General features: G+C 37.9%; 1 protein-coding gene across 3 annotated transcripts in view; it reads left to right on the top strand.

Moving 5' to 3' along the window:
• LOC139239185 (hepatocyte nuclear factor 3-beta-like) overlaps nt 1–25114 on the top strand; it is a 142264-nt gene that overhangs the window by 11201 nt on the left and 105949 nt on the right. Inside the window, exon 1 of one of the 3 annotated variants that reach the window (XM_070867817.1) lies at nt 3186–3257. The exons of 1 other annotated variant lie outside the window; for it this stretch is intronic. In XM_070867817.1, the coding sequence (XP_070723918.1) occupies nt 3186–3257 (72 nt within the window). Of the gene's footprint in view, nt 1–3185; nt 3258–3633; nt 3737–25114 lie in introns of those variants that run through there. One more of the 3 variants, XM_070867818.1, reaches the window with a different exon arrangement.

The raw sequence follows: 25114 nt of genomic DNA, 5'->3' as shown, positions 1-25114 counted from the left end.
ATGCCCCTTGGTTGTTGACCTCCTGCTAAGGGGAATAGGTCCTTCCTATCCACTCTATCCAGGCCCCTCATAATTTTATACACCTCAATAAGGTCTCCCCCCAGCCTCCTCTGTTCCAAAGAAATCAACCCCAGCCTGTCCAATCTTTCCTCATCGCTAGAGAAGTGTGGGGTGGGAGTGTAAAGGCCTGTATAAGGTCAAAGAAGGCCATGTATAAGGGCTGGTGCTGTTCCCTGCATTTTTCCTGCAGTTGTTGCGCTGTAAAAATCATGTCCATTGTGCCCCGTAGGGGATGAAATTTGCACTGTGATTCTGGGAGGAGCTCCTCGGGCACGGGGAGAAGACGGTTGAGGAGGACTCCAGTGGCTGATAGCAGGGAGATACCTCTGTAGTTGCCGCAGTCGGACTTGTCCCCTTTTTTAAAGATAGTCATGATCACTGCATCTCTGAGATCTCCCGGCATCCTCTCCTCCCTCCAGATGAGAGAGATGAGGTCGTATATTCACGGCAGTAGTGCCTCTCCGCATACTTCAGTGCCTCAGCAGGGATTCCATCTGCTTCCGTAGCCTTGTTGTTTTTTTTAGCTATCTTATGGCCTTCCCTACCTCGTGCAGTGTTGGGGTCTCACTGAGGTGGTGGCAGGTCGCATGCAGCGGAATGGAGTCGAGAACACTCGAGTCAAAGGCAGAGTCTCGGAAATCTTCGAAGTGTTCCTTCCAGCAGGCCCTGACTGCCTCGGTGTCCTAGAAACATAGAAACATAGAAAATAGGTGCAGGAGCAGGCCATTCAGCCCTTCTAGCCTGCACCGCCATTCAATGAGTTCATGGCTGAACATGAAACTTCAGTACCCCCTTCCTGCTTTCTCGCCATAACCCTTGATCCCCCGAGTAGTAAGGACTTCATCTAACTCCCTTTTGAATATATTTAGTGAATTGGCCTCAACTACTTTCTGCGGTAGAGAATTCCACAGGTTCACCACTCTCTGGGTGAAGAAGTTTCTCCTCATCTCGGTCCTAAATGGCTTACCCCTTATCCTCAGACTGTGACCCCTGGTTCTGGACTTCCCCAACATTGGGAACATTCTTTCTGCATCTAACCTGTCTAAACCCGTCAGAATTTTAAACGTTTCTATGAGGTCCCCTCTCATTCTTCTGAACTCCAGTGAATACAAGCCCAGTTGATCCAATCTTTCTTGATAGGTCAGTCCCGCCATCCCGGGAATCAGTCTGGTGAACCTTCGCTGCACTCCCTCAATAGCAAGAATGTCCTTCCTCAAGTTAGGAGACCAAAACTGTACACAATACTCCAGGTGTGGCCTCACCAAGGCCCTGTACAACTGTAGCAACACCTCCCTGCCCCTGTACTCAAATCCCCTCGCTATGAAGGCCAACATGCCATTTGCTTTCTTAACCGCCTGCTGTACCTGCATCCTTGATGAGTGTTTCCCCGTTCTTGGCCAGCAGTGGGGTGGGGCCTTGGGAGTTTGGACCGTATGTGGCCTTGACTGCGATGAAGAATCCTCGCACATCATGGCTGTCGGCCAGCTGCTGTATCTCCTGTGCTTTCTACATCCACCACCTGCTCTTTAGGTCCCGGGCTTTTTGATGGACCTCAGCCATGAGCCGTCTGTAATGCTGCTTTGCTGCTCCCGAGTTGGGTTGCTATTTAAGGCACGAGACACAAGTCTCACAAAGCAAGCGCTCTACTCGGAACTCCTTCACGGCAAACAAGCCAAAGGTGGGCAGAGGAAACGTTACAGGGACACCCTCAAAGCCTCCCTGATAAAGTGCAACATCCCCAGCGGCACCTGGGAGTCCCTGGCCAAAGACTGCCCTGAGTGGAGGAAGTGCATCCGGGAGGGCGCTGAGCACCTCGAGCCTTGTCGCCGAGAGCATGCAGAAATCAAGCGCAGGCAGCGGAAGAAGCGTGCGGCAAACCAGTCCCACCCTCCCCTTCCCTCAACGACAGTCTGTCCCACCTGTGACAGGGACTGTGGTTCCCATATTGGAAACATAGAAACATAGAAAATAGGTGCAGGAGTAGGCCATTCGGCCCTTTGAGCCTGCACCACCATTCAATATGATCATGGCTAATCATTCACCTCAGTACCCCTTTCCTGCTTTCTCTCCATACCCCTTGATCCCTTTCGGCGTAAGGGCCACATCTAACTCCCTCTTGAATATATCTAATGAACTGGCCTCAACAACTCTCTGCGGCAGGGAATTCCACAGGTTAACAACTCTCTGAGTGAAGAAATTTCTCCTCATCTCAGTCCTAAGTAGCTTACCCCTTATCCTTAGACTGTGACCCCTGTGACTGTTCAGCCACCCAAGGACTCATGTTTAGAGTGGAAGCAAGTCTTCCTCGATTCCGAGGGACTGCCAATGATGATGGGGTGGGGGGGAATGCAAGCAGGGATGGGTTGAAATTCATTTTGGAATGCACTCGACAGGACTGCGTCCTGAAGGTGCAGGATGTCCCCACCCTGGGGCAGAGGACATTGTCTGACCAGACTCGGGACGGCAGGCTTGAGCAATTCGCCGCCGCGGCCGCCAGAGGGCGGTGTTGTCGCCTGGTTGTCTATCTCCTCCCCAAAGCCTCCCAACTGCAGCAACCTTGGTCCAGAGGCACCACACCTCAAGCGCTCAGTTAATCAGTAACTTCCCCAACAGTCACACACTTGTATCCCAGAGGCTGCCTGAGGACCTCAAAAAACGAGAGCGAGAGCGAGAGAGAGAGAGAGCACAAGAGCTGCAACTGCTGTAAAGCCCAGGTGGAGTGTGAAAGGGGCTCACCAACTCAAGGGACCTCTCCCACCAACATCTGAGCAAGCCTGAAGCTTTGGACTCTACGGCCACCAGTGTGCCAGGGCTGTGCTGCTGCAACTCTGGGATCCTTTCGAATCGGAGTGTCAAGGAACCAACACCCCCCCACCCCCTCCCTCCCCCACCCCCCACCCCCATCCCCTCTCTCCCTGGCCTATCTAGGTCCTCCAAGTCCTCTTCCCTCTGAAACTCGGAGTTCCTCTGCTTGGTGAAGTCTCGGTCACAACTCCGGGGGGTTAGGGATTGGAATACAATTTGGAGCCCCCCCTCCCCCCCACCCCCAACCTCCCCCCCCTCCCCCCACTCCAAACTCCCCCCTGCCTTGTTTCATCTGACTGGTGTTTTTCGAAGGAAAAGAAATGTTGGGTTCAGTGAAAATGGAATCACATGAAATGCCGGAGTGGAGCAGTTTATATTCGGACCCTGGCGAGGTCAGTATATCACATGGGCCACCTGTTGGAGTCGGTGCTGGGATACCGACAGGGCATGCAATCATTTTACCAAATGTTCTATTCCGTGCAAAGTCTTTGTCAGATCACCGAAGCAACAGAGAGTGCTTTACCAATCTCTCAATTTGGGAATAAGGAGATTGCATTCTGTTTCTCAACCTCCAAAAGGAGCCTATTGCTTGAGTGGATGACAACTTCAAGCCTGACAAGTTACAGCTTGTCTGGAAGCTGGGGCAACACAGTGAGGATGGAATATCAGTCCGGATCGTCAGTGCCGCAAAGAGATTGAACAAATTCCGTCAGGGCGTCAGATTCAAATTCATTTCATTCATAACGTCTCACTGATTGCAGCCCTGAAATCGACCGGGTCACTTTCAAGGGGTCACTCGGCACAGCCTGAAATTGAACATTACTTGGATGTTAAATGAAGCTCGCTCACAAGGAAGTTTAGAAATGTCAATGTGTGTTTATATCAGTGTCAGTGTGTGTTTATATCAGTGTTTTATATCAGTGTGTGTTTATATCAGTGTGTATTTATATCAGTGTGTGTTTATATCAGTGTATGTTTGCATCAGTGTGTCAGTGTGTGTTGATATCAGTGTGTGTTTATATCAGTGTGTCAATGTGTGTTTATATCAGTGTGTCAGTGTGTGTTTATTTCAGTGTGTGTTTATATCAGTGTGTCAGGGTGTTTATATCAGTGTGTCAGTGTGTGTTTATATCAGTGTGTCAATGTGTTTATATCAGTGTGCGTTTATATCAGTGTGTCAGGGTGTTTATATCAGTGTGTCAGTGTGTGTTTATATCAGTGTGTCAATGTGTTTATATCAGTGTGCCAGTGTGTGTTTATATCAGTGTATGTTTATATCAGTGTGTCAGTGTGTGTTTATATCAGTGTGTCAGTGTGTGTTTATATCAGTGTGTCAATGTGTGTTTATATCAGTGTGTCAGTGTGTGTTTATTTCAGTGTGTGTTTATATCAGTGTGTCAGGGTGTTTATATCAGTGTGTCAGTGTGTGTTTATATCAGTGTGTCAATGTGTTTATATCAGTGTGTGTTTATATCAGTGTCAGTGTGTGTTTATATCAGTGTCAGTGTGTGTTTATATCAGTGTGTCAGTGTGTGTTTATATCAGTGTGTCACTGTGTTTATATCAGTGTGTCAATGTGTGTCTATATCAGTGAGTCAGTGTGTGTTAATAACAGTGTGTGTTTATAGCAGTATGTGTTTATATCAGGTGTCAGTGTGTGTTTATATCAGTGTGTCGGTGTGTGTTTATATCAGTGTGTGTTTATATCAGTGTGTCCGTGTGTGTTCATATCAGTGTGTGTTTATATCAGTGTGTCAGTGTGTGTTTATATCAGTGTGTGTTTATATCAGTGTGCCAGTGTGTGTTTATATCAGTGTGTCAGTGTGTTCATATCAGTGTGTCAGTGTGTGTTTATATCAGTGTGTGTTTATATCAGTGTGTCAGTGTGTGTTTATATCAGTGTGTGTTTATATCAGTGTGTCAATGTGTGTTTATATCAGTGTGTCAGTGTGTGTTCATATCAGTGTGTGTTTATATCAGTGTCAGTGTGTATTTATATCAGTGTGTCAGTGTGTGTTTATATCAGAGTGTCAGTGTGTGTTTATATCAGTGTGTCAGTGTGTGTTTATATCAGTGTGTGTTTATATCAATGTGTCAGAGTGTGTTTATATCAGTGTCAGTGTGTGTATATATCAGTGTGTCAGGGTGTTTATATCAGTGTGTCAATGTGTTTATATCAGTGTGTCAGTGTGTGTTTATATCAGTGTGTCAGTGTGTGTTTATATCAGTGTGTCGGTGTGTGTTTATATCAGTGTGTGTTTATATCAGTGTGTCAGTGTATGTTTATATCAGTGTCAGTGTGTGTTTATATCAGTGTGTGTTTATATCAGTGTGTCAGTGTGTGTTCATATCAGTGTGTGTTTATATCAGTGTCAGTGTGTATTTATATCATTGTGTGTTTATATCAGTGTGTCAGTGTGTGTTTATATCAGAGTGTCAGTGTGTGTTTATATCAGTGTGTCAGTGTGTTTATATCAGTGTGTCAGTGTGTGTTTATATCAGTGTGTGTTTATATCAGTGTGTCAGTGTGCGTTTATATCAGTGTCAGTGTGTGTATATATCAGTGTGTCAGGGTGTTTATATCAGTGTGTCAATGTGTTTATATCAGTGTGTGTTTATATCAGTGTGTGTTTATATCAGTGTGTCAGTGTGTGTTTATATCAGTGTGTCAGTGTGTGTTTATACCAGTGTGCCACTGTGTTTATATCACTGTGTCAATGTGTGTCTATATCAGTGAGTCAGTGTGTGTTAATAACAGTGTGTGTTTATAGCAGTGTGTGTTTATATCAGCGTGTCAGTGTGTGTTTATATCAGTGTGTCGGTGTGTGTTTATATCAGTGAGTGTTTATATCAGTGTGTCAGTGTGTGTTCATATCAGTGTCAGTGTGTGTTTATATCAGTGTGCCAGTGTGTGTTTATATCAGTGTGTGTTTATATCAGTGTGTCAGTGTTTGTTTATATCAGTATGTCAGTGTGTTCATATCAGTGTGTCAGTGTGTGTTTATATCAGTGTGTGTTTATATCAGTGTGTCAGTGTGTATATATCAGTGTGTCAGGGTGTTTATATCAGTGTGTCAATGTGTTTATATCAGTGTCAGTGTGTGTTTATATTAGTGTTTGCTTAAATCAGTGTGTCAGTGTGTGTTTCGATCAGTGTGTCAGTGTGTGTTTATATCAGAGTGTCAGTGTGTGTTTATATCAGTGTGTCAATGTGTGTTTATATCAGTGTGTAAGTATGTTTATATCAGTGTGCCAGTGTGTGTTTATATCAGTGTCAGTGTGTGTTTATATCAGTGTGTCAGGGTGTTTATATCAGTGTGTCAGTGTGTGTTTCCATCAGTGTTTGCTTTTATCAGTGTGTCAGTGTGTGGTTATATCAATGTCAGTGTGTGTTTATATTAGAGTTTGTTTATATCAGTGTTTTAGTGTGTGTTTATATCAGTGTGTCAGCGTGTTCATATCAGTGTGTCAGTATCTGTTTATATCAGTGTGAGTTTATATCAGTGTGTCAGTGTGTGTTTATATCAGTGTGTGTTTATATCAGTGTGTCAATGTGTGTTTATATCAGTGTGTCAGTGTGTGTTCATATCAGTGTTTGTTTATATCAGTGTCAGTGTGTATTTATATCATTGTGTGTTTATATCAGTGTGTCAGTGTGTGTTTATATCAGTGTGTCAGTGTGTGTTTATATCAGAGTGTCAGTGTGTGTTTATATCAGTGTGTCAGTGTGTTTATATCAGTGTGTCAGTGTGTGTTTATATCAGTGTGTGTTTATATCAATGTGTCAGTGTGTGTTTATATCAGTGTGTGTTTATATCAGTGTATCAGTGTATGTTTATATCAGAGTGTCAGTGTGTGTTTATATCAGTGTGTCAGTGTGTTTATATCAGTGTGTCAGTGTGTGTTTATAGCAGTGTGTGTTTATATCAGTGTGTCAGTGTGCGTTTATATCAGTGTCAGTGTGTGTATATATCAGTGTGTCAGGGTGTTTATATCAGTGTGTCAATGTGTTTATATCAGTGTCAGTGTGTGTTTATATTAGTGTTTGCTTATATCAGTGTGTCAGTGTGTGTTTCGATCAGTGTGTCAGTGTGTGTTTATATCAGTGTGTCAGTGTGTGTTTATATCAGTGTGTCAATGTGTGTTTATATCAGTGTGTAAGTATGTTTATATCAGTGTGCCAGTGTGTGTTTATATCAGTGTCAGTGTGTGTTTATATCAGTGTGTCAGGGTGTTTATATCAGTGTGTCAGGGTGTGTTTCCATCAGTGTTTGCTTTTATCAGTGTGTCAGTGTATGTTTATATCAATGTCAGTGTGTGTTTATATTAGAGTATGTTTATATCAGTGTTTTAGTGTGTGTTTATATCAGTGTGTCAGCGTGTTCATATCAGTGTGTCAGTATCTGTTTATATCAGTGTGAGTTTATATCAGTGTGTCAATGTGTGTTTATATCAGTGTGTCAGTGTGTGTTTATATCGGTGTGTCAGTGTGTGTTTATATCGGTGTGAGTTTATATCAGTGTGTATTTATATCAGTGTGTCAGTGTGTGTTTATATCAGTGTGTAAGTATGTGTTTATATCAGTGTGTCAGTGCGTGTTTTTACCAGTGTGTCAGTGTGTGTTTATATCAGTGTCAGTGTGTGTTTCTATCAGTGTGTGTTTATATCAGTGTGTTAGTGTGTGTTTATATCAGTGTGTAAGTATGTGTTTATATCAGTGTGTCAGTGTGTTCATATCTGTGTGTCAGTATCTGTTTATATCGGTGTGAGTTTATATCAGTGTGTATTTATATCAGTGTGTCAGTGTGTGTTTATATCAGTGTGTAAGTATGTGTTTATATCAGTGTGTCAGTGCGTGTTTTTACCAGTGTGTCAGTGTGTGTTTATATCAGTGTCAGTGTGTGTTTATATTAGTGTGTCAGTGTGTGTTTATATCAGTGTGTCAGTGTGTGTTTATATCAGTGTGTGTTTATATCAGTGTGTCAGTGTGTGTTTATAACAGTGTGTCAGTGTGTGTTTATATAGTGCCAGTGTGTGTTTATATCAGTGTGCCAATGTGTATTTATATCAGTGTGTGTTTATATCAGTGGCAGTGTGTGTTTATATCATTGTGTATTTATATCAGTTTGTCAGTGTGTGTTTCCATCAGTGTTTGCTTTTATCAGTGTGTCAGATGTGTGTTTATATCAATGTCAGTGTGTGTTTATATCAGTGTGTGTTTATATCAGTGAGGCAGTGTGTGTTTATATCAGTGTGTCAGTGTGTGTTTATATCAGTGTGTCAGTGTGTGTTTATATTAGTGTGTGTTTATATCAGTGTCAGTGTGTGTTTATATTAGTGTGTCAGTGTGTTTATATCAGTGTGTGTTTATATCAGTGTGTGTTTATATCAGTGTATCAATGTGTGTTTATATCAGTGTGTCAGTGTGTGTTTCTATCAGTGTGTGTTTCTATCAGTGTGTATTTATATCAGTGTGTGTTTATATCAGTGTGTCAGTGTGTGTTTATATCAGTGTGCATTTATATCAGTGTCAGTGTGTGTTTATGTCAGTGTGCCATTGTGTGTTTATATCAGTGTGTCAGTGTGAGTTTATATCAGTGTATGTTTACATCAGTGTGTGTTTATATCAAGTGTGTCAGTGTGTGTTTATAACAGTGTGTGCTTATATCAGTGTGTCAGTGTGTGTTTATATCGGTGTGTCAATGTGTGTCTATATCAGTGTGTCAGTGTGTGTTTATATCAGTGGCAGTGTGTGTTTATATCATTGTGTGTTTATTTCAGTGTGTCAGTGTGTGTTTATATCAGGTGTGTTTATATCAGTGTGTATTTATATCAGTGTGTCAATGTGTGTTTATAGCAGTGTGTCAGTGTGTGTTTATATCAGTGGCAGTGTGTGTTTATATCATTGTGTGTTTATTTCAGTGTGTCAGTGTGTGTTTATACCAGTGTGTCAGTGTATGTTTATATCAGTGTCAGTATGTGTTTATATCAGTGTGTCAGTGTGTGTTTATATCAGTGTGTCAGTGTGTATTTATATCTGTGTGTCAGTAGTGTTTATATCAGTGTGTGTTTATATCACTGTCAGTGTGTATTTAAATCTGTGTTACAGTGTGTGTTTATTTCAGTGTGTGTTTATATCAGTGTGTCAGTGTGTGTTTATATCAGTGTGTCAGTGTATGTTTATATCAGTGTGTGTTTATATCAGTGTGTGTTTATATCACTGTGTCAATGTGTGTTTATATCAATGTGTCAGTGTATGTTTATATCAGTGTGTGTTTATATATCAGTGTCAGTGTGTGTTTATATCAGTGTGTGTTTATATCAGTGTGTGTTTATATCACTGTGTCAATGTGTGTTTATATCAATGTGTCAGTGTATGTTTATATCAGTGTGTGTTTATATATCAGTGTCAGTGTGTGTTTATATCATTGTGTGTTTATATCCGTGTATCAGTGTGTGTTTATATCAGTGTGTCAGTGTGTGTTTATATCAGTGTGTGTTTATATCAGTGTATCAGTGTGTGTATATATCAGCGTGTCAGTGTGTGTTTATATCAGTGTGTGTTTATATCAGTGTGTCAGTGTGTGTTTCTATCATTGTGTCAGTGTGTTTATATCAGTATGTCAAAGTGTGTCTATATCAGTGAGGCAGTGTGTGTTTATATCAGTGTGCGTTTATATCAGTTTGTCAGTGTGTGTTCATATCAGTTTGTGTTTATATCAGTGTGTGTTTATATCAGTGTGTCAGTGTGTGTTTATATCAGTGTGTCAGTGTGTGTATATATCAGTGTATCAGGGTGTTTATATCACTGTGTCAATGTGTTTTTATCAGTGTGTGTTGATATTAGTGTGTGTTTATATCAGTGTATCAGTGTGTGTTTAGATCACTGTGTGTTTATATCAGTGTGTCAGCGTGTGTTTATATCAGTGTGTCAGTGTTTGTTTATATTAGTGTGTGTTTATATCAGTGTGTCAATGTGTGTTTATATCAGTGTTACAGTGTGTGTTTATAATAGTGTGCATTTATATCAGTGTCAGTGTGTGTTTATGTCAGTGTGCCATTGTGTGTTTATATCAGTGTGCCAGTGTGTGTTTATATCAGTGTGACAGTGTGTTTATATCAGTGCGTGTTTATATCAGTGTGTCAGTGTGTGTTTATTTCATTGTGTCAGTGTGTGTTTATTTCACTGTGTGTTTATATCAGTGTGTATTTATATCAGTGTGTCAGTGTGTGTTTATATCAGTGGCAGTGTGTGTTTATATCATTGTGTCAGTGTGTGTTTATTTCAGTGTGTGTTTATATCAGTGTGTATTTATATCAGTGTGTCAGTGTGTGTTTATACCAGTGTGTCAGTGTATGTTTATATCAGTGTCAGTGTGTGTTTATATCAGTGTCAGTGTGTGTTTATATCTGTGTGACAGTGTGTGTTTATTTCAGTGTGTGTTTATATCAGTGTGTCAGTGTGTGTTTATACCAGTGTGTCAGTGTATGTTTATAGCAGTGTCAGTATGTGTTTATATCAGTGTGTCAGTGTGTGTTTATATCAGTGTGTCAGTGTGTATTTATATCTGTGTGTCAGTAGTTTTATTTCAGTGTGTGTTTATATCAGTGTCAGTGTGTGTTTATATCTGTGTGACAGTGTGTGTTTATTTCAGTGTGTGTTTATATCACTGTGTCAGTGTGTGTTTATATCTGCGTGTCAGTGTGTGTTTATATCAGTCTGTGTTTATATCCGTGTGCCAGTGTGTGTTTATATCAGTGTGTCAGTGTATGTTTATATCAGTGTATGTTTATATCAGTGTGTGTTTATATATCAGTGTCAGTGTGTGTTTATATCATTGTGTGTTTATATCCGTGTATCAGTGTGTTTTTATATCAGTGTGTCAGTGTGTGTTTATATCAGTGTGTGTTTATATCAGTGTATCAGTGTGTGTTTATATCAGTGTGTGTTTATATCAGTGAGGCAGTGTGTGTTTCTATCATTGTGTCAGTGTGTTTATATCAGTATGTCAAAGTGTGTCTATATCAGTGAGGCAGTGTGTGTTTATATCAGTGTGTCAGTGTGTGTTTAGATCAATGTGTCAGTGTGTGTTTATATCAGTGTCAGTGTGTGTTAATATCAGAGTGTCAGTGTGTGTTTAAATTAGTGTGTCAATGTGTGTATATATCAGTGTGACAGGGTGTTTATATCAGTGTGTCAATGTGTTTATATCAGTGTGTCAGTGTGTGTTTCTATCAGTGTTTGCTTATATCAGTGTGTCAGTGCGAGTTTATATCAGTGTGTGTTTATATCAGTGTGTCAGTGTGTGTTTATATCAGTGTGCCAGTATGTGTTTATATCAGTGTGTCAGTGTGTGTTTATATCAATGTGTAAGTATGTGTTAATATCAGTGTTTCAGTGCGTGTTTTTAACAGTGTGTCAGTGTGTGTTTATATCAGTGTCAGTGTGTATTTATATCAGTGTGTTAGTGTGTGTTTATAACAGTGTGTCAGTGTGTGTTTATAACAGTGTGTCAGTGTGTGTTTATATAGTGCCAGTGTGTGTTTATATCATTGTGTGTTTATATCAGTTTGTCAGTTTATGTTTATGTCAGTGTGTGTTTATATCAGTGTGTTTATATCAGTGTGTCAGTGTGTGTTTATATCAGTGTCAGTGTGTGTATATATCAGTGTGTCAGGGTCTTTATATCAGTGTGTCAATGTGTTTATATCAGTGTGTCAATGTGTGTTTATATCAGTGTGTCAGTGTGAGTTTATATCAGTGTATGTTTACATCAGTGTGTGTTTATATCAGTGTGTCGGTGTGTGTTTATATCAGTGTATCAATGTATGTCTATATCAGTGTGTTAGTGTGTGTTTATATCAGTGTTTATAACAGTGTGTGTTTATATCAGTGTGTCAGTGTGTGTTTATATCAGTGTGTCAATGTGTGTCTATATCAGTGTGTCAGTGTGTGTTTATATCAGTGGCAGTGTGTGTTTATATCATTGTGTGTTTATTTCAGTGTGTCAGTGTGTGTTTATATCAGGGTGTGTTTATATCAGTGTGTATTTATATCAGTGTGTCAATGTGTGTTTATATCAGTGTGTCAGTGTGTGTTTATATCAGTGGCAGTGTGTGTTTATATCATTGTGTGTTTATTTCAGTGTGTCAGTGTGTGTTTATACCAGTGTGTCAGTGTATGTTTATATCAGTGTCAGTATGTGTTTATATCAGTGTGTCAGTGTGTGTTTATATCAGTGTGTCAGTGTTTGTTTATATCAGTGTGTCAGTGTATGTTTATATCAGTGTGTGTTTATATCAGTGTGTGTTTATATCAGTGTGTCAATGTGTGTTTATATCAATGTGTCAGTGTATGTTTATATCAGTGTGTGTTTATATATCAGTGTCAGTGTGTGTTTATATCATTGTGTGTTTATATCCGTGTATCAGTGTGTGTTTATATCAGTATGTCAGTGTGCGTTTATATCAGTGTGTGTTTATATCAGTGTATCAGTGTGTGTATATATCAGTGTGTCAGTGTGTGTTTATATCAGTGTGTGTTTATATCAGTGTGTCAGTGTGTGTTTCTATCATTGTGTCAGTGTGTTTATATCAGTATGTCAAAGTGTGTTTATATCAGTGAGGCAGTGTGTGTTTATATCAGTGTTGCAGTGTGTGTTTATATCAGTGTGCATTTATATCAGTGTCAGTGTGTGTTTATGTCAGTGTGCCATTGTGTGTTTATATCAGTGTGCCAGTGTGTGTTTATATCAGTGTGACAGTGTGTTTATATCAGTGCGTGTTTATATCAGTGTGTCAGTGTGTGTTTATTTCATTGTGTCAGTGTGTGTTTATTTCAGTGTGTGTTTATATCAGTGTGTATTTATATCAGTGTGTCAGTGTGTGTTTATATCAGTGGCAGTGTGTGTTTATATCATTGTGTCAGTGTGTGTTTATTTCAGTGTGTGTTTATATCAGTGTGTATTTATATCAGTGTGTCAGTGTGTGTTTATACCAGTGTGTCAGTGTATGTTTATATCAGTGTCAGCGTGTGTTTATATCAGTGTCAGTGTGTGTTTATATCTGTGTGACAGTGTGTGTTTATTTCAGTGTGTGTTTATATCAGTGTGTCAGTGTGTGTTTATACCAGTGTGTCAGTGTATGTTTATATCAGTGGCAGTATGTGTTTATATCAGTGTGTCAGTGTGTGTTTATATCAGTGTGTCAGTGTGTATTTATATCTGTGTGTCAGTAGTGTTTATATCAGCGTGTGTTTATATCAGTGTCAGTGTGTGTTTATATCTGTGTGACAGTGTGTGTTTATTTCAGTGTGTGTTTATATCAGTGTGTCAGTGTGTGTTTATATCTACGTGTCAGTGTGTGTTTATATCAGTCTGTGTTTATATCCGTGTGCCAGTGTGTGTTTATATCAGTGTGTCAGTGTATGTTTATATCAGTATGTGTTTATATCAGTGTGTGTTTATATCAGTGTGTCAATGTGTGTTTATATCAATGTGTCAGTGTATGTTTATATCAGTGTGTGTTTATATATCAGTGTCAGTGTGTGTTTATATCATTGTGTGTTTATATCCGTGTATCAGTGTGTGTTTATATCAGTGTGTCAGTGTGTGTTTATATCAGTGTGTGTTTATATCAGTGTGTGTTTATATCAGTGAGGCAGTGTGTGTTTATATCAGTGTGTCAGTGTGTGTTTATATCAGTGTGTCAGTGTGTGTTTATATTAGTGTGTGTTTATATCAGTGTCAGTGTGTGTTTATATTAGAGTGTCAGTGTGTTTATATCAGTGTGTGTTTATATCAGTGTGTGTTTATATCAGTGTATCAATGTGTGTTTATATCAGTGTGTCAGTGTGTGTTTATATCAGTGTGTGTTTCTATCAGTGTGTATTTATATCAGTGTGTGTTTATATCATTGTGTCAGTGTGTGTTTATTTCAGTGTGTGTTTATATCAGTATGTATTTATATCAGTGTGTCAGTGTGTGTTTGTATCAGTGTTAGTGTATTTTTATATCAGTGTGTCAGTATCTGTTTATATCAGTGTGTGTTTCCATCCGCGTGTCAGTGTGTGTTTATTTCAGCGTGTGTTTATATCAGTGTGTCAGTGTATGTTGATATCAGTGTGTTAGTGCATGTTTATATCAGTGTGTCAGTGTGTTTATATCAGTCTATCAGTGTGTGTTTATATCAGTGTGTGTTTATATCAGTGTGTAAGTGTGCATTAAATAAGTGTGTCAGTGTGTGTTTATATCAGTGTTAATGTATTTTTATATCAGTGTGTCAGTGTGTGTTTATATCAGTGTGTCATTGTGTGTTTATACCACTGTGTCAGTGAATGTTTATATCAGTGTGTTAGTGCGTGTTTATATCAATGTGTCAGTGTGTGTTTCTATCAGTGTGTATTTATATCAGTGTGTGTTTATATCAGTGTGCCAGTGTGTGTTTATATCAGTGTGTGTTTATATCAGTTTGTGTTTATATCAGTGTGTGTTTATATCAGTGTTAGTTTATATCAGTGTGTCAGTGTGTGTTTCTATCAGTCTGTCAGTGTGTTTATATCAGTGTGTGTTTATATCAGTGTGTCATTGTATGTTTATATCAGTGTGTCAATGTGTGTTTATATCAGTGTATCTTTATATCAGTGTGTGTTTATATCAGTGTGTCAGTGTGTGATGATATCAGTGTGTCACTGTGCGTTTATATCAGTCCCAGTGTGTGTTTATATCAGTGTCAGTGTGTGTTTATATCAGTGTGTGTTTATATCAGTGTGTGTTTATATCAGTGTATCAATGTGTGTTTATATCAGTGTGTCAGTGTGTGTTTATATCAGTGTCAGTGTGTGTTTATATCAGTGTGTCAGTGTGTTTATATCAGTGTGTGTTTATATCAGTGTGTGTTTATATCAGTGTATCAATGTGTGTTTATATCAGTGTATCTTTATATCAGTGTGTGTTTATATCAGTGTGTCAATGTGTGTTTATATCAGTGTGTGTTTATATCAGTCTATCAGTGTGCGTTTATATCAGTGTTTCAGTGTGTGTTTATATCAGTGTCAGTGTGTGTTTATATCAGTGTTAGTGTATTTTTATATCAGTGTGTCAGTGTGTGGTTATATCAGTGTGTCATTGTGTTTTTATATCAGTGTGCATTTATATCAGTGTCAGTGTGTGTTTATGTCAGTGTGCCATTGTGTGTTTATATCAGTGTGCCAGTGTGTGTTTATATCAGTGTGACAGTGTGTTTATATCAGTGCGTGTTTATATCAGTGTGTCAGTGTGTGTTCATATCAGTGTGCCATTTTGTGTTGATATCAGTGTGCCAGTGTGTGTTTATATCAGTGTGACAGTGTGTTTATATCAGTGCGTGTTTATATCAGTGTGTCAGTGTGTATTTATATCATTGTGTCAGTGTGTGTTTATTTCAGTGTGTGTTTATATCAGTGTGTATTTATACCAGTGTGTCAGTGTATGTTGATATCAGTGTGTTAGTGCGTGTTTATATCAGTGTGTCAGTGTGTATTGAAATCAGTGAGTGTTTATATCAGTCTATCAGTGTGTGTTTATATCAGTGTGTGTTTATATCAGCGTGTAAGTGTGTATTTATATCAGTGTGTCAGTGTGTGTTTATATCAGTGTTAGTGTATTTTTATATCAGTGTGTCAGTGTGTGGTTATATCAGTGTGTCATTGTGTGTTTATACCACTGTGTCAGTGTATGTTTATATCAGTGTGTTAGTGCGTGTTTATATCAGTGTGTCGGTGTGTTTATATCAGTGTGTGTTTATATCAGTGTGTGTTTATATCAGTGTATCAATGTGTATTTATATCAGTGTCAGTGTGTGTTTATATTAGTGTGTCAGTGTGTTTATATCAGTGTGTGTTTATATCAGTGTGTTAGTGCGTGTTTATATCAATGTGTCAGTGTGTGTTTCTATCAGTGTGTATTTATATCAGTGTGTGTTTATATCAGTGTGTCAGTGTGTGTTTATTTCAGTGTGTGTTTATATCAGTGTGTATTTATATCAGTGTGTCAGTGTGTGTTTATATCAGTGTTAGTGTATTTTTCTATCAGTGTGTCAGTATCTGTTTATATCAGTGTGTGTTTACATCCGCGTGTCAGTGTGTGTTTATTTCAGCGTGTGTTTATATCAGTGTGTCAGTGTATGTTGATATCAGTGTGTTAGTGCGTGTTTATATCAGTGTGTCAGTGTGTTTATATCAGTGTGTCAGTGTGTGTTGAAATCAGTGAGTGTTTATATCAGTCTATCAGTGTGTGTTTATATCAGTGTGTGTTGATATCAGTGTGTAAGTGTGCATTAAATAAGTGTGTCAGTGTGTGTTTATATCAGTGTTAGTGTATTTATATATCAGTGTGTCAGTGTGTGTTTATATCAGTGTGTCATTGTGTGTTTATACCACTGTGTCAGTGTATATTTATATCAGTGTGTTAGTGCGTGTTTATATCAGTGTGTGTTTATATCAGTGTGTGTTTATATCAGTGTATCAATGTGTGTCTATATCAGTGTGTCAGTGTGTGTTTATATCAGTGTCAGTGTGTGTTTATATCAGTGTGTCAGTGTGTTTATATCAGTGTGTGTTTATATCAGTGTGTGTTTATATCAGCGTATCAATGTGTGTTTATATCAGTGTATCTTTATATCAGTGTGTGTTTATATCAGTGTGTCAGTGATGTGATGATATCAGTGTGTCACTGTGCGTTTATATCAGTCCCAGTGTGTGTTTATATCAGTGTCAGTGTGTGTTTATATCAGTGCTAGTGTATTTTATATCAGTGTGTCAGTGTGTGGTTATATCAGTGTGTCATTGTGTGTTTATACCACTGTGTCAGTGTGTGTTTATATCAGTGTGTCAGTGTGTTTATATCAGTGTGTGTTTATATCAGTGTCAGTGTGTGTTTATATCAGTGTGTCAGTGTGTTTATATCAGTGTGTGTTTATATCAGTGTGTGTTTATATCAGCGTATCAATGTGTGTTTATATCAGTGTATCTTTATATCAGTGTGTGTTTATATCAGTGTGTCAGTGATGTGATGATATCAGTGTGTCACTGTGCGTTTATATCAGTCCCAGTGTGTGTTTATATCAGTGTCAGTGTGTGTTTATATCAGTGTTAGTGTATTTTATATCAGTGTGTCAGTGTGTGTTTATATCAGTGTATCAATGTGTGTTTATATCAGTGTGTCAGTGTGTGTTTATATCAGTGTGTGTTTCTATCAGTGTGTATTTATATCAGTGTGTGTTTATATCATTGTGTCAGTGTGTGTTTATTTCAGTGTGTGTTTATATCAGTGTGTCAGTGTGTGTGTTTATATCAGCGTGTGTTTATATCAGTTTGTGTTGATCTCGGTGTGTCATTGTGTGTTTATATCAGTGTGTGTTTATCTCAGTGTGTGTTTTATATCAGTATGTCAGTGTGTGTTTATCTCAGTGTGTGTTTATATCAGTGTGTCAATGTGTGCATATATCAGTGTGTGTTTATATGAGTGTGTCAGTGTGTGTTTATATCAGTGTGTCAGTGTGATTAATCAGCGTCTGTTTATATCAGTGTGTGTTTATATCAGTGTGTCAGTGTGTCTTGATATCAGTGTGTGCTGATATCAATGTGTGTTTATATAAGTGTATCAATGTGTGTTTATCTCAGTGTGTCAGTGTGTGTTTATATCAGTGTGTGTTTATATCAGTATGTCGATCTGTGTTTATATCAGTGTGTGTTTATATCAGTGTATCAATGTGTGTTTATCTCAGTGTGTCAGTGTGTTGATATCAGTGTGTCAGTGTGTGTTTATATCAGTGTGTGTTTATATCAATGTATCAGTGTGTGTTTATATCAGTATGTCAGTGTGTGTTTATATCAGTGTCAGTGTGTATTTTATCAGTGTGTCAGTGTATGTTTATACCAGTGTGTGCTTCTATCAGTGTGTCAGTGTGTGCTTGTATCAGTGTGTCAGTGTGTGTTTATATCAGTGTGTCAGTGTGTGTGTTTATATCAGCGTGTGTTTATATCAGTATGTGTTGATCTCGGTGTGTCAGTGTGTGTTTATATCAGTGTGTCAATCTGTGTTTATGTCAGTGTGTGTTTATATCAGTGTGTCTATATCAGTGTGTCAGTGTGTGTTTATATCAATGTGTGTTTATATCAGTGTGTGTTTCTATCAGTGTGTCAGTGTGTTTATATCAGTATGTCAGTGTGTGTTTATAACAGTGTGTGTTTATATCAGTGTGTCAATGTGTGTTTGTATCAGTTTGTCAGTGTGTTTATATCAGTGTGTCAGTGTGTGTTTATATCAGTCTGTTAGTGTGTGTTTATCTCAGTGTGTGGTTATATCAGTGTGTCAGTCTGTGTTTATATCAGTGTGTGTTCATATCAGTGTCAGTGTGTGTTTATATCAGTGTGTCAGTGTGTGTTTATGTCAGTGTGTCAGTGTGTGTTTATATCAGTGTGTGTTTATTTCAGTGTCAGTGTGTGTTTATATCAGTGTGTCGGTGTGTGTTTATATCAGTGTGTGTTTATCTCAGTGTGTCAGTGTGTGTTTATATCAGTTTGTGTTTATATCAGTGTGTCACTGTGTTTATATCAGTGTGTCAGTGTATGTTTATCTCATTGTGTCAGTGTGTGTTTATATCAGTGTGTGTTTATATCAGTGTGTGTTTATATCAATGTGTCAGTGTGTGTTTATATAAGTGTGTCAGTGTGTTTTTATACCAGTGTGTCTGTGGATGTTTATATCAGTGTCGGTGTGTGTTTATACCAGTGCGTCAGTGTGTGTTTATATCAGTGTGTGTTTATATCAGTGTGTCTATATCAGTGTGTCAGTGTGTGCTTATATCAGTGTGTGTTTATATCAGTGTGTGTTTATATCAGTGTGTCAGTGTGTGTTAATAACAGTGTGTGTTTATATCAGTGTGTCAATGTGTGTTTGTATCAGTGTGTCAGTGTGTTTATATCAGTGTCAGTGTGTGTTTATATCAGTGTGTCAGTGTATGTTTATTCCAGTGTGTGAGTGTGTATTTATACCAGTGTGTCAGTGTGTGTTTATAGCAGTGTGTCTTTATATCAGTGTTAGTGTGTGTTTATGTCAGTGTGTCAGTGTGTTTATATCAGTGTGTCAGTGTGTATTTATATTAGTGTGTCAGTGTATGTTTATATCAGTGTGTCAGTGTATGTTTATATCAGTGTGTGTTTATATCAGTGTGTCAATGTGTGCTTATATCAGTGTGTGTTTATATGAGTGTGTCAGTGTGTGTTTATATCAGTGTGTCAGTGTGATTAATCAGCGTCTGTTTATATCAGTGTGTGTTTATATCAGTGTGTCTGTGTGTCTTTATATCAATGTGTGCTGATATCAGTGTGTGTTTATATCAGTGTATCAATGTGTGTTTATCTCAGTGTGTCAGTGTGTTTATATCAGTGTGTCAGTGTGTGTTTATATCAGTGTGTGTTTATATCAATGTGTCAGTGTGTGTTTATATCAGTGTGTCAGTGTGTGTTTATATCAATGTGTGTTTATATCAGTGTGTCAATGTGTGCTTATATCAATGAGTGTTTATCTCAGTGTGTCAGTGTGTTTATATCAGTGTGTCGATCTGTGTTTATATCAGTGTGTCAGTGTGATTAATCAGCGTCTGTTTATATCAGTGCGTCTTTATATCAGTGTGTCAGTCTGTCTTTATATCAGTGTGTGCCGATATCACTGTGTGTTTATATCAGTGTATTAATGTGTGTTTATCTCAGTGTGTCAGTGTGTTTATATCAGTGTATCAGTGTGTGTTTATATCAGTGTGTGTTTATATCAGTGTGTCAGTGTGTGTTTATATCAGTGTGCCAGTGTGGGTATATCAGTGTGTCAATGTGTGTTTATATCAGTGTGTCACTGTGTTTATCTCAGTGTGTGTTTTATATCAGTATGTCAGTGTGTGTTTATCTCAGTGTGTGCTTATATCAGTGTGTGTTTATATGAGTGTGTCAGTGTGTTTATATCAGTGTGTCAGTGTATGTTTATATAAGTGTGTGTTTATATCAGTGTGTCAGTGTGTGTTTGTATCAGTGTCAGTGTGTATTTTATCAGTATGTCAGTGTATGTTTATACCAGTGTGTGCTTCTATCAGTGTGTCAGTGTGTGCTTGTATCAGTGTGTCAGTGTGTGTTTATATCAGTGTGTCAGTGTGTGTGTTTATATCAGCGTGTGTTTATATCAGTATGTGTTGATCTCGGTGTGTCAGTGTGTGTTTATATCAGTGTGTGTTTATATCAGTGTGTCAATCTGTGTTTATATCAGTGTGTGTTTATATCAGTGTGTGATCATATCAGTGTCAGTGTGTGTTTATATCAGTGTGTGAGTGTGTGTTTATGTCAGTGTGTGTTTATATCAGTGTGTTTATATCAGTGTGTCAGTGTGTGTTTATAACAGTGTGTGTTTATATCAGTGTGTCAATGTGTGTTTGTATCAGTTTGTCAGTGTGTTTATATCAGTGTGTCTGTGTGTGTTTATATCAGTCTGTCAGTGTGTGTTTATCTCAGTGTGTGGTTATATCAGTGTGTCAGGCTGTGTTTATATCAGTGTGTGTTCATATCAGTGTCAGTGTGTGTTTATATCAGTGTGTCAGTATGTGTTTATGTCAGTGTGTCAGTGTGTGTTTATATCAGTGTGTGTTTATTTCAGTGTGTCACTGTGTTTATATCAGTGTGTCAGTGTGTGTTTATAACAGTGTGTGTTTATATCAGTGTGTCAATGTGTGTTTGTATCAGTTTGTCAGTGTGTTTATATCAGTGTGTCTGTGTTTGTTTATATCAGTGTGTGTTTATCTCAGTGTGTCAGTGTGTGTTTATATTTGTTTGTGTTTATATCAGTGTGTCACTGTGTTTATATCAGTGTGTCAGTGTGTGTTAATATCAGTGTGTCAGTGTGTGTTTATATAAGTGTGTCAGTGTGTTTTTATACCAGTGTGTCTGTGGATGTTTATATCAGTGTGTCTATATCAGTGTGTCAGTGTGTGCTTATATAAGTGTGTCAGTGTGTTTTTATACCAGTGTGTCTGTGGATGTTTATATCAGTGTCGGTGTGTGTTTATACCAGTGCGTCAGTGTGTGTTTATATCAGTGTGTCTATATCAGTGAGTCAGTGTGTGCTTATATCAGTGTGTGTTTATATCAGTGTGTGTTTGTATCAGTGTGTCAGTGTGTTTATATCAGTGTGTCAGTGTGTGTTTATAACAGTGTGTGTTTATATCAGTGTGTCAATGTGTGTTTGTATCAGTGCGTCAGTGTGTGTTTATATCAGTGTGTCAGTGTATGTTTATTCCAGTGTGTGAGTGTGTATTTATACCAGTGTGTCAGTGTGTGTTTATAGCAGTGTGTCTTTATATCAGTGTTAGTGTGTGTTTATGTCAGTGTGTCAGTGTGTTTATATCAGTGTGTCAGTGTGTATTTATATTAGTGTGTCAGTGTATGTTTATATCAGTGTGTCAGTTTGTGTTTATATCAGTGTGTGTTTATATAAGTGTGTCAATGTGTGCTTATATCAGTGTGTGTTTATATGAGTGTGTCAGTGTGTGTTTATATCAGTGTGTCAGTGTGATTAATCAGCGTCTGTTTATATCAGTGTGTGTTTATATCAGTGTGTCAATGTGTGCTTATATCAGTGTGTGTTTATATCAGTGTGTCTGTGTGTCTTTATATCAGTGTGTGCTGATATCAGTGTGTGTTTATATCAGTGTATCAATGTGTGTTTATCTCAGTGTGTGTTTATATCAATGTGTCAGTGTGTGTTTATATCAGTGTGTCAGTGTGTGTTTATATCAATGTGTGTTTAAATCAGTGTGTCAATGTGTGCTTATATCAATGTGTGATCATATCAGTGTCAGTGTGTGTTTATATCAGTGTGTCAGTGTGTGTTTATATCAATGTGTGTTTATATCAGTGTGTGTTTGTATCAGTGTGTGTTTGTATCAGTGTGTCAGTGTGTTTATATCAGTGTGTCAGTGTGTGTTTCTATCAGTGTATCAGTGTGTGTTTGTTTATATCAGTGTGTCAGTGTGTGTTGAGATCAGTGTGTCAGTGTGGGTATATCAGTGTGTCAATGTGTGTTTATATCAGTGTGTCACTGTGTTTATATCAGTGTGTGTTTATCTCAGTGTGTGTTTTATATCAGTATGTCAGTGTGTGTTTATCTCAGTGTGTGCTTATATCAGTGTGTGTTTATATGAGTGTGTCAGTGTGTGTTTATATCAGTGTATCAATGTGTGTTTATCTCAGTGTGTCAGTGTGTTTATATCAGTGTGTCAGTGTATGTTTATATAAGTGTGTGTTTATATCAATGTGTCAGTGTTGCTTGTATCATTGTGTCAGTGTGTGTTTATATCAGTGTGTCAGTGTGTGTGTTTATATCAGCATGTGTTTATATCAGTATGTGTTTATCTCGGTGTGTCAGTGTGTGTTTATATCAGTGTGTCGATCTGTGTTTTTTTCAGTGTGTCAGTGTGATTAATCAGCGTCTGTTTATATCAGTGTGTGTTTATATCAGTGTGTCAGTCTGTCTTTATATCAGTGTGTGCTGATATCAGTGTGTGTTTATATCAGTGTATCAATGTAGTTTATCTCAGTGTGTCAGTGTGTTTTTATCAGTGTGTCAGTGTGATTAATCAGCGTCTGCTTATATCAGTGTGTGTTTATATCAGTGTGTCAGTCTGTCTTTATATCAGTGTGTGCTGATATCAGTGTGTGTTTATATCAGTGTATCAATGTAGTTTATCTCAGTGTGTCAGTGTGTTTTTATCAGTGTGTCAGTGTGTGTTTATATCAGTGTGTGTTTATATCAATGTGTCACTGTGTGTTTATATCAGTGTGTCAGTGTGTGTTTATATCAGTGTGTCAGTGTGTGTTTATATCAGTCTCAGTGTGTGTTTTATCAGTGTGTCAGTGTGTGTTTATATCAGTGTGTGTTTATATCAGTGTGTCAGTGTTGCTTGTATCAGTGTGTCAGTGTGTGTTTATATCAGTGTGTGTTTATATCAGTGTGTCGATCTGTGTTTATATCAGTATGTCAGTGTGATTAATCAGCGTCTGTTTATATCAGTGTGTGTTTATATCAGTGTGTCAGTCTGTTTTAATATCAGTGTGCGCTGATATCAGTGTGTGTTTATATCAGTGTATCAATGTGTGTTTATCTCAGTGTGTCAGTGTGTTTATATCAGTGTGTCAGTGTGTGTTTATATCAGTGTGTGTTTATATCAATGTGTCAGTGTGTGTTTATATCAGTGAGTCAGTGTGTATTTTATCAGTGTGTCAGTGTATGTTTAAACCAGTGTGTGCTTCTATCAGTGTGTCAGTGTGTGCTTGTATCAGTGTGTCAGTTTGTGTTTATATCAGTGTGTCAGTGTGTGTGTTTATATCAGCGTGTGTTTATATCATTATGTGTTGATCTCGGTGTGTCAGTGTGTGTTTATATCAGTATGTGTTTATATCAGTGTGTCAATCTGTGTTTATATGAGTGTGTCAGTGTGTGTTTATATCAATGTGTGATCATATCAGTGTCAGTGTGTGTTTATATCAGTGTGTGAGTGTGTGTTTATGTCAGTGTGTGTTTATATCAGTGTGTCTATATCAGTGTGTCAGTGTGTGTTTATATCAATGTGTGTTTATATCAGTGTGTGTTTGTATCAGTGTGTCAGTGTGTTTATATCAGTGTGTCAGTGTGTGTTTATAACAGTGTGTGTTTATATCAGTGTGTCAATGTGTGTTTGTATCAGTTTGTCAGTGTGTTTATATCAGTGTGTCAGTGTGTGTTTATATCAGTATGTCAGTGTGTGTTTATCTCAGTGTGTGGTTATATCAGTGTGTCAGTCTGTGTTTATATCAGTGTGTGTTCATATCAGTGTCAGTGTGTGTTTATATCAGTGTGTCAGTGTGTGTTTATGTCAGTGTGTCAGTGTGTTTATATCAGTGTGTCAGTGTGTTTGTATCAGTGTCAGTGTGTGTTTATACCAGTGTGTCAGTGTGTGTTCATATCAGTGTGTGTTTATGTCAGTGTGTCAGTGTGTTTATATTAGTGTGTCAGTGTGTGTTTATATCAGTGTGTCAGTGTATGTTTATATCAGTGTGTCAGTTTATGTTTATATCAGTGTGTGTTTATATCAGTGTGTCAATTTGTGTTTATATCACTGTGTCATTGTGTTTATATCAGTGTGTAAATGTGTGTGCTTAGATCAGCGTGTGTTTATATCAGTGTGTCAGTGTATGTTTATATCAATGTGTCAGTGTGTTTTTATACCAGTGTGTCTATGGGTGTTTATATCAGTGTCGTTGTGTGTTTATACCTGTGTGTCAGTGAATGTTTCTATCTGTGTATGTTTATATCAGTGTGTCAGTGTGTGTTTCTATCAGTGTGTGTTTATATCAGTGTGTCAATGTGTGTTGAGATCAGTGTGTCAGTGTGGGTATATCAGTGTGTCAATGTGTGTTTATATCAGTGTGTCACTGTGTTTATATCAGTGTGTGTTATCTCAGTGTGTGTTTTATATCAGTATGTCAGTGTGTGTTTATCTCAGTGTGTGTTTATATCAGTGTGTCAATGTGTGCTTATATCAGTGTGTGTTTATATCAGTGTGTCAGTGTGTGTTTGTATCAGTTTGTCAGTGTGTTTATATCAGTGTGTCAGTGTGTGTTTATATCAGTGTCGTTGTGTGTTTATACCTGTGTGTCAGTGAATGTTTCTATCTGTGTATGTTTATATCAGTGTGTCTATATCAGTGTGTCAGTGTGTGTTTATATCAATGTGTGTTTATATCAGTGTGTGTTTGTATCAGTGTGTCAGTGTGTTTATATCAGTGTGTCAGTGTGTGTTTATAACAGTGTGTGTTTATATCAGTGTGTGGTTATATCAGTGTGTCAGTCTGTGTTTATATCAGTGTGTGTTCATATCAGTGTCAGTGTGTGTTTATATCAGTGTGTCAGTGTGTGTTAATGTCAGTGTGTCAGTGTGTGTTTATCTCAGTGTGTGTTTATTTCAGTGTCAGTGTGTGTTTATATCAGTGTCAATGTGTGTTTTTATCAGTGTGTCAGTGTGCGTTTATATCAGTGTGTCGGTGTGTGTTTATATCAGTGTGTGTTTATCTCAGTGTGTCAGTGTGTGTTTATATCAGTTTGTGTTTATATCAGTGTGTCACTGTGTTTATATCAGTGTGTCAGTGTGTGTTAATATCAGTGTGTCAGTGTCTTTATATTAGTGTGTCAGTG

The sequence above is a fragment of the Pristiophorus japonicus genome, chromosome 26 (assembly GCF_044704955.1).
Source record: "Pristiophorus japonicus isolate sPriJap1 chromosome 26, sPriJap1.hap1, whole genome shotgun sequence".
Lineage (NCBI taxonomy): Eukaryota > Metazoa > Chordata > Chondrichthyes > Pristiophoridae > Pristiophorus > Pristiophorus japonicus.
Note: the sequence above shows the minus strand (reverse complement) of the source record. Positions and strands in the feature narration are given on the sequence as shown.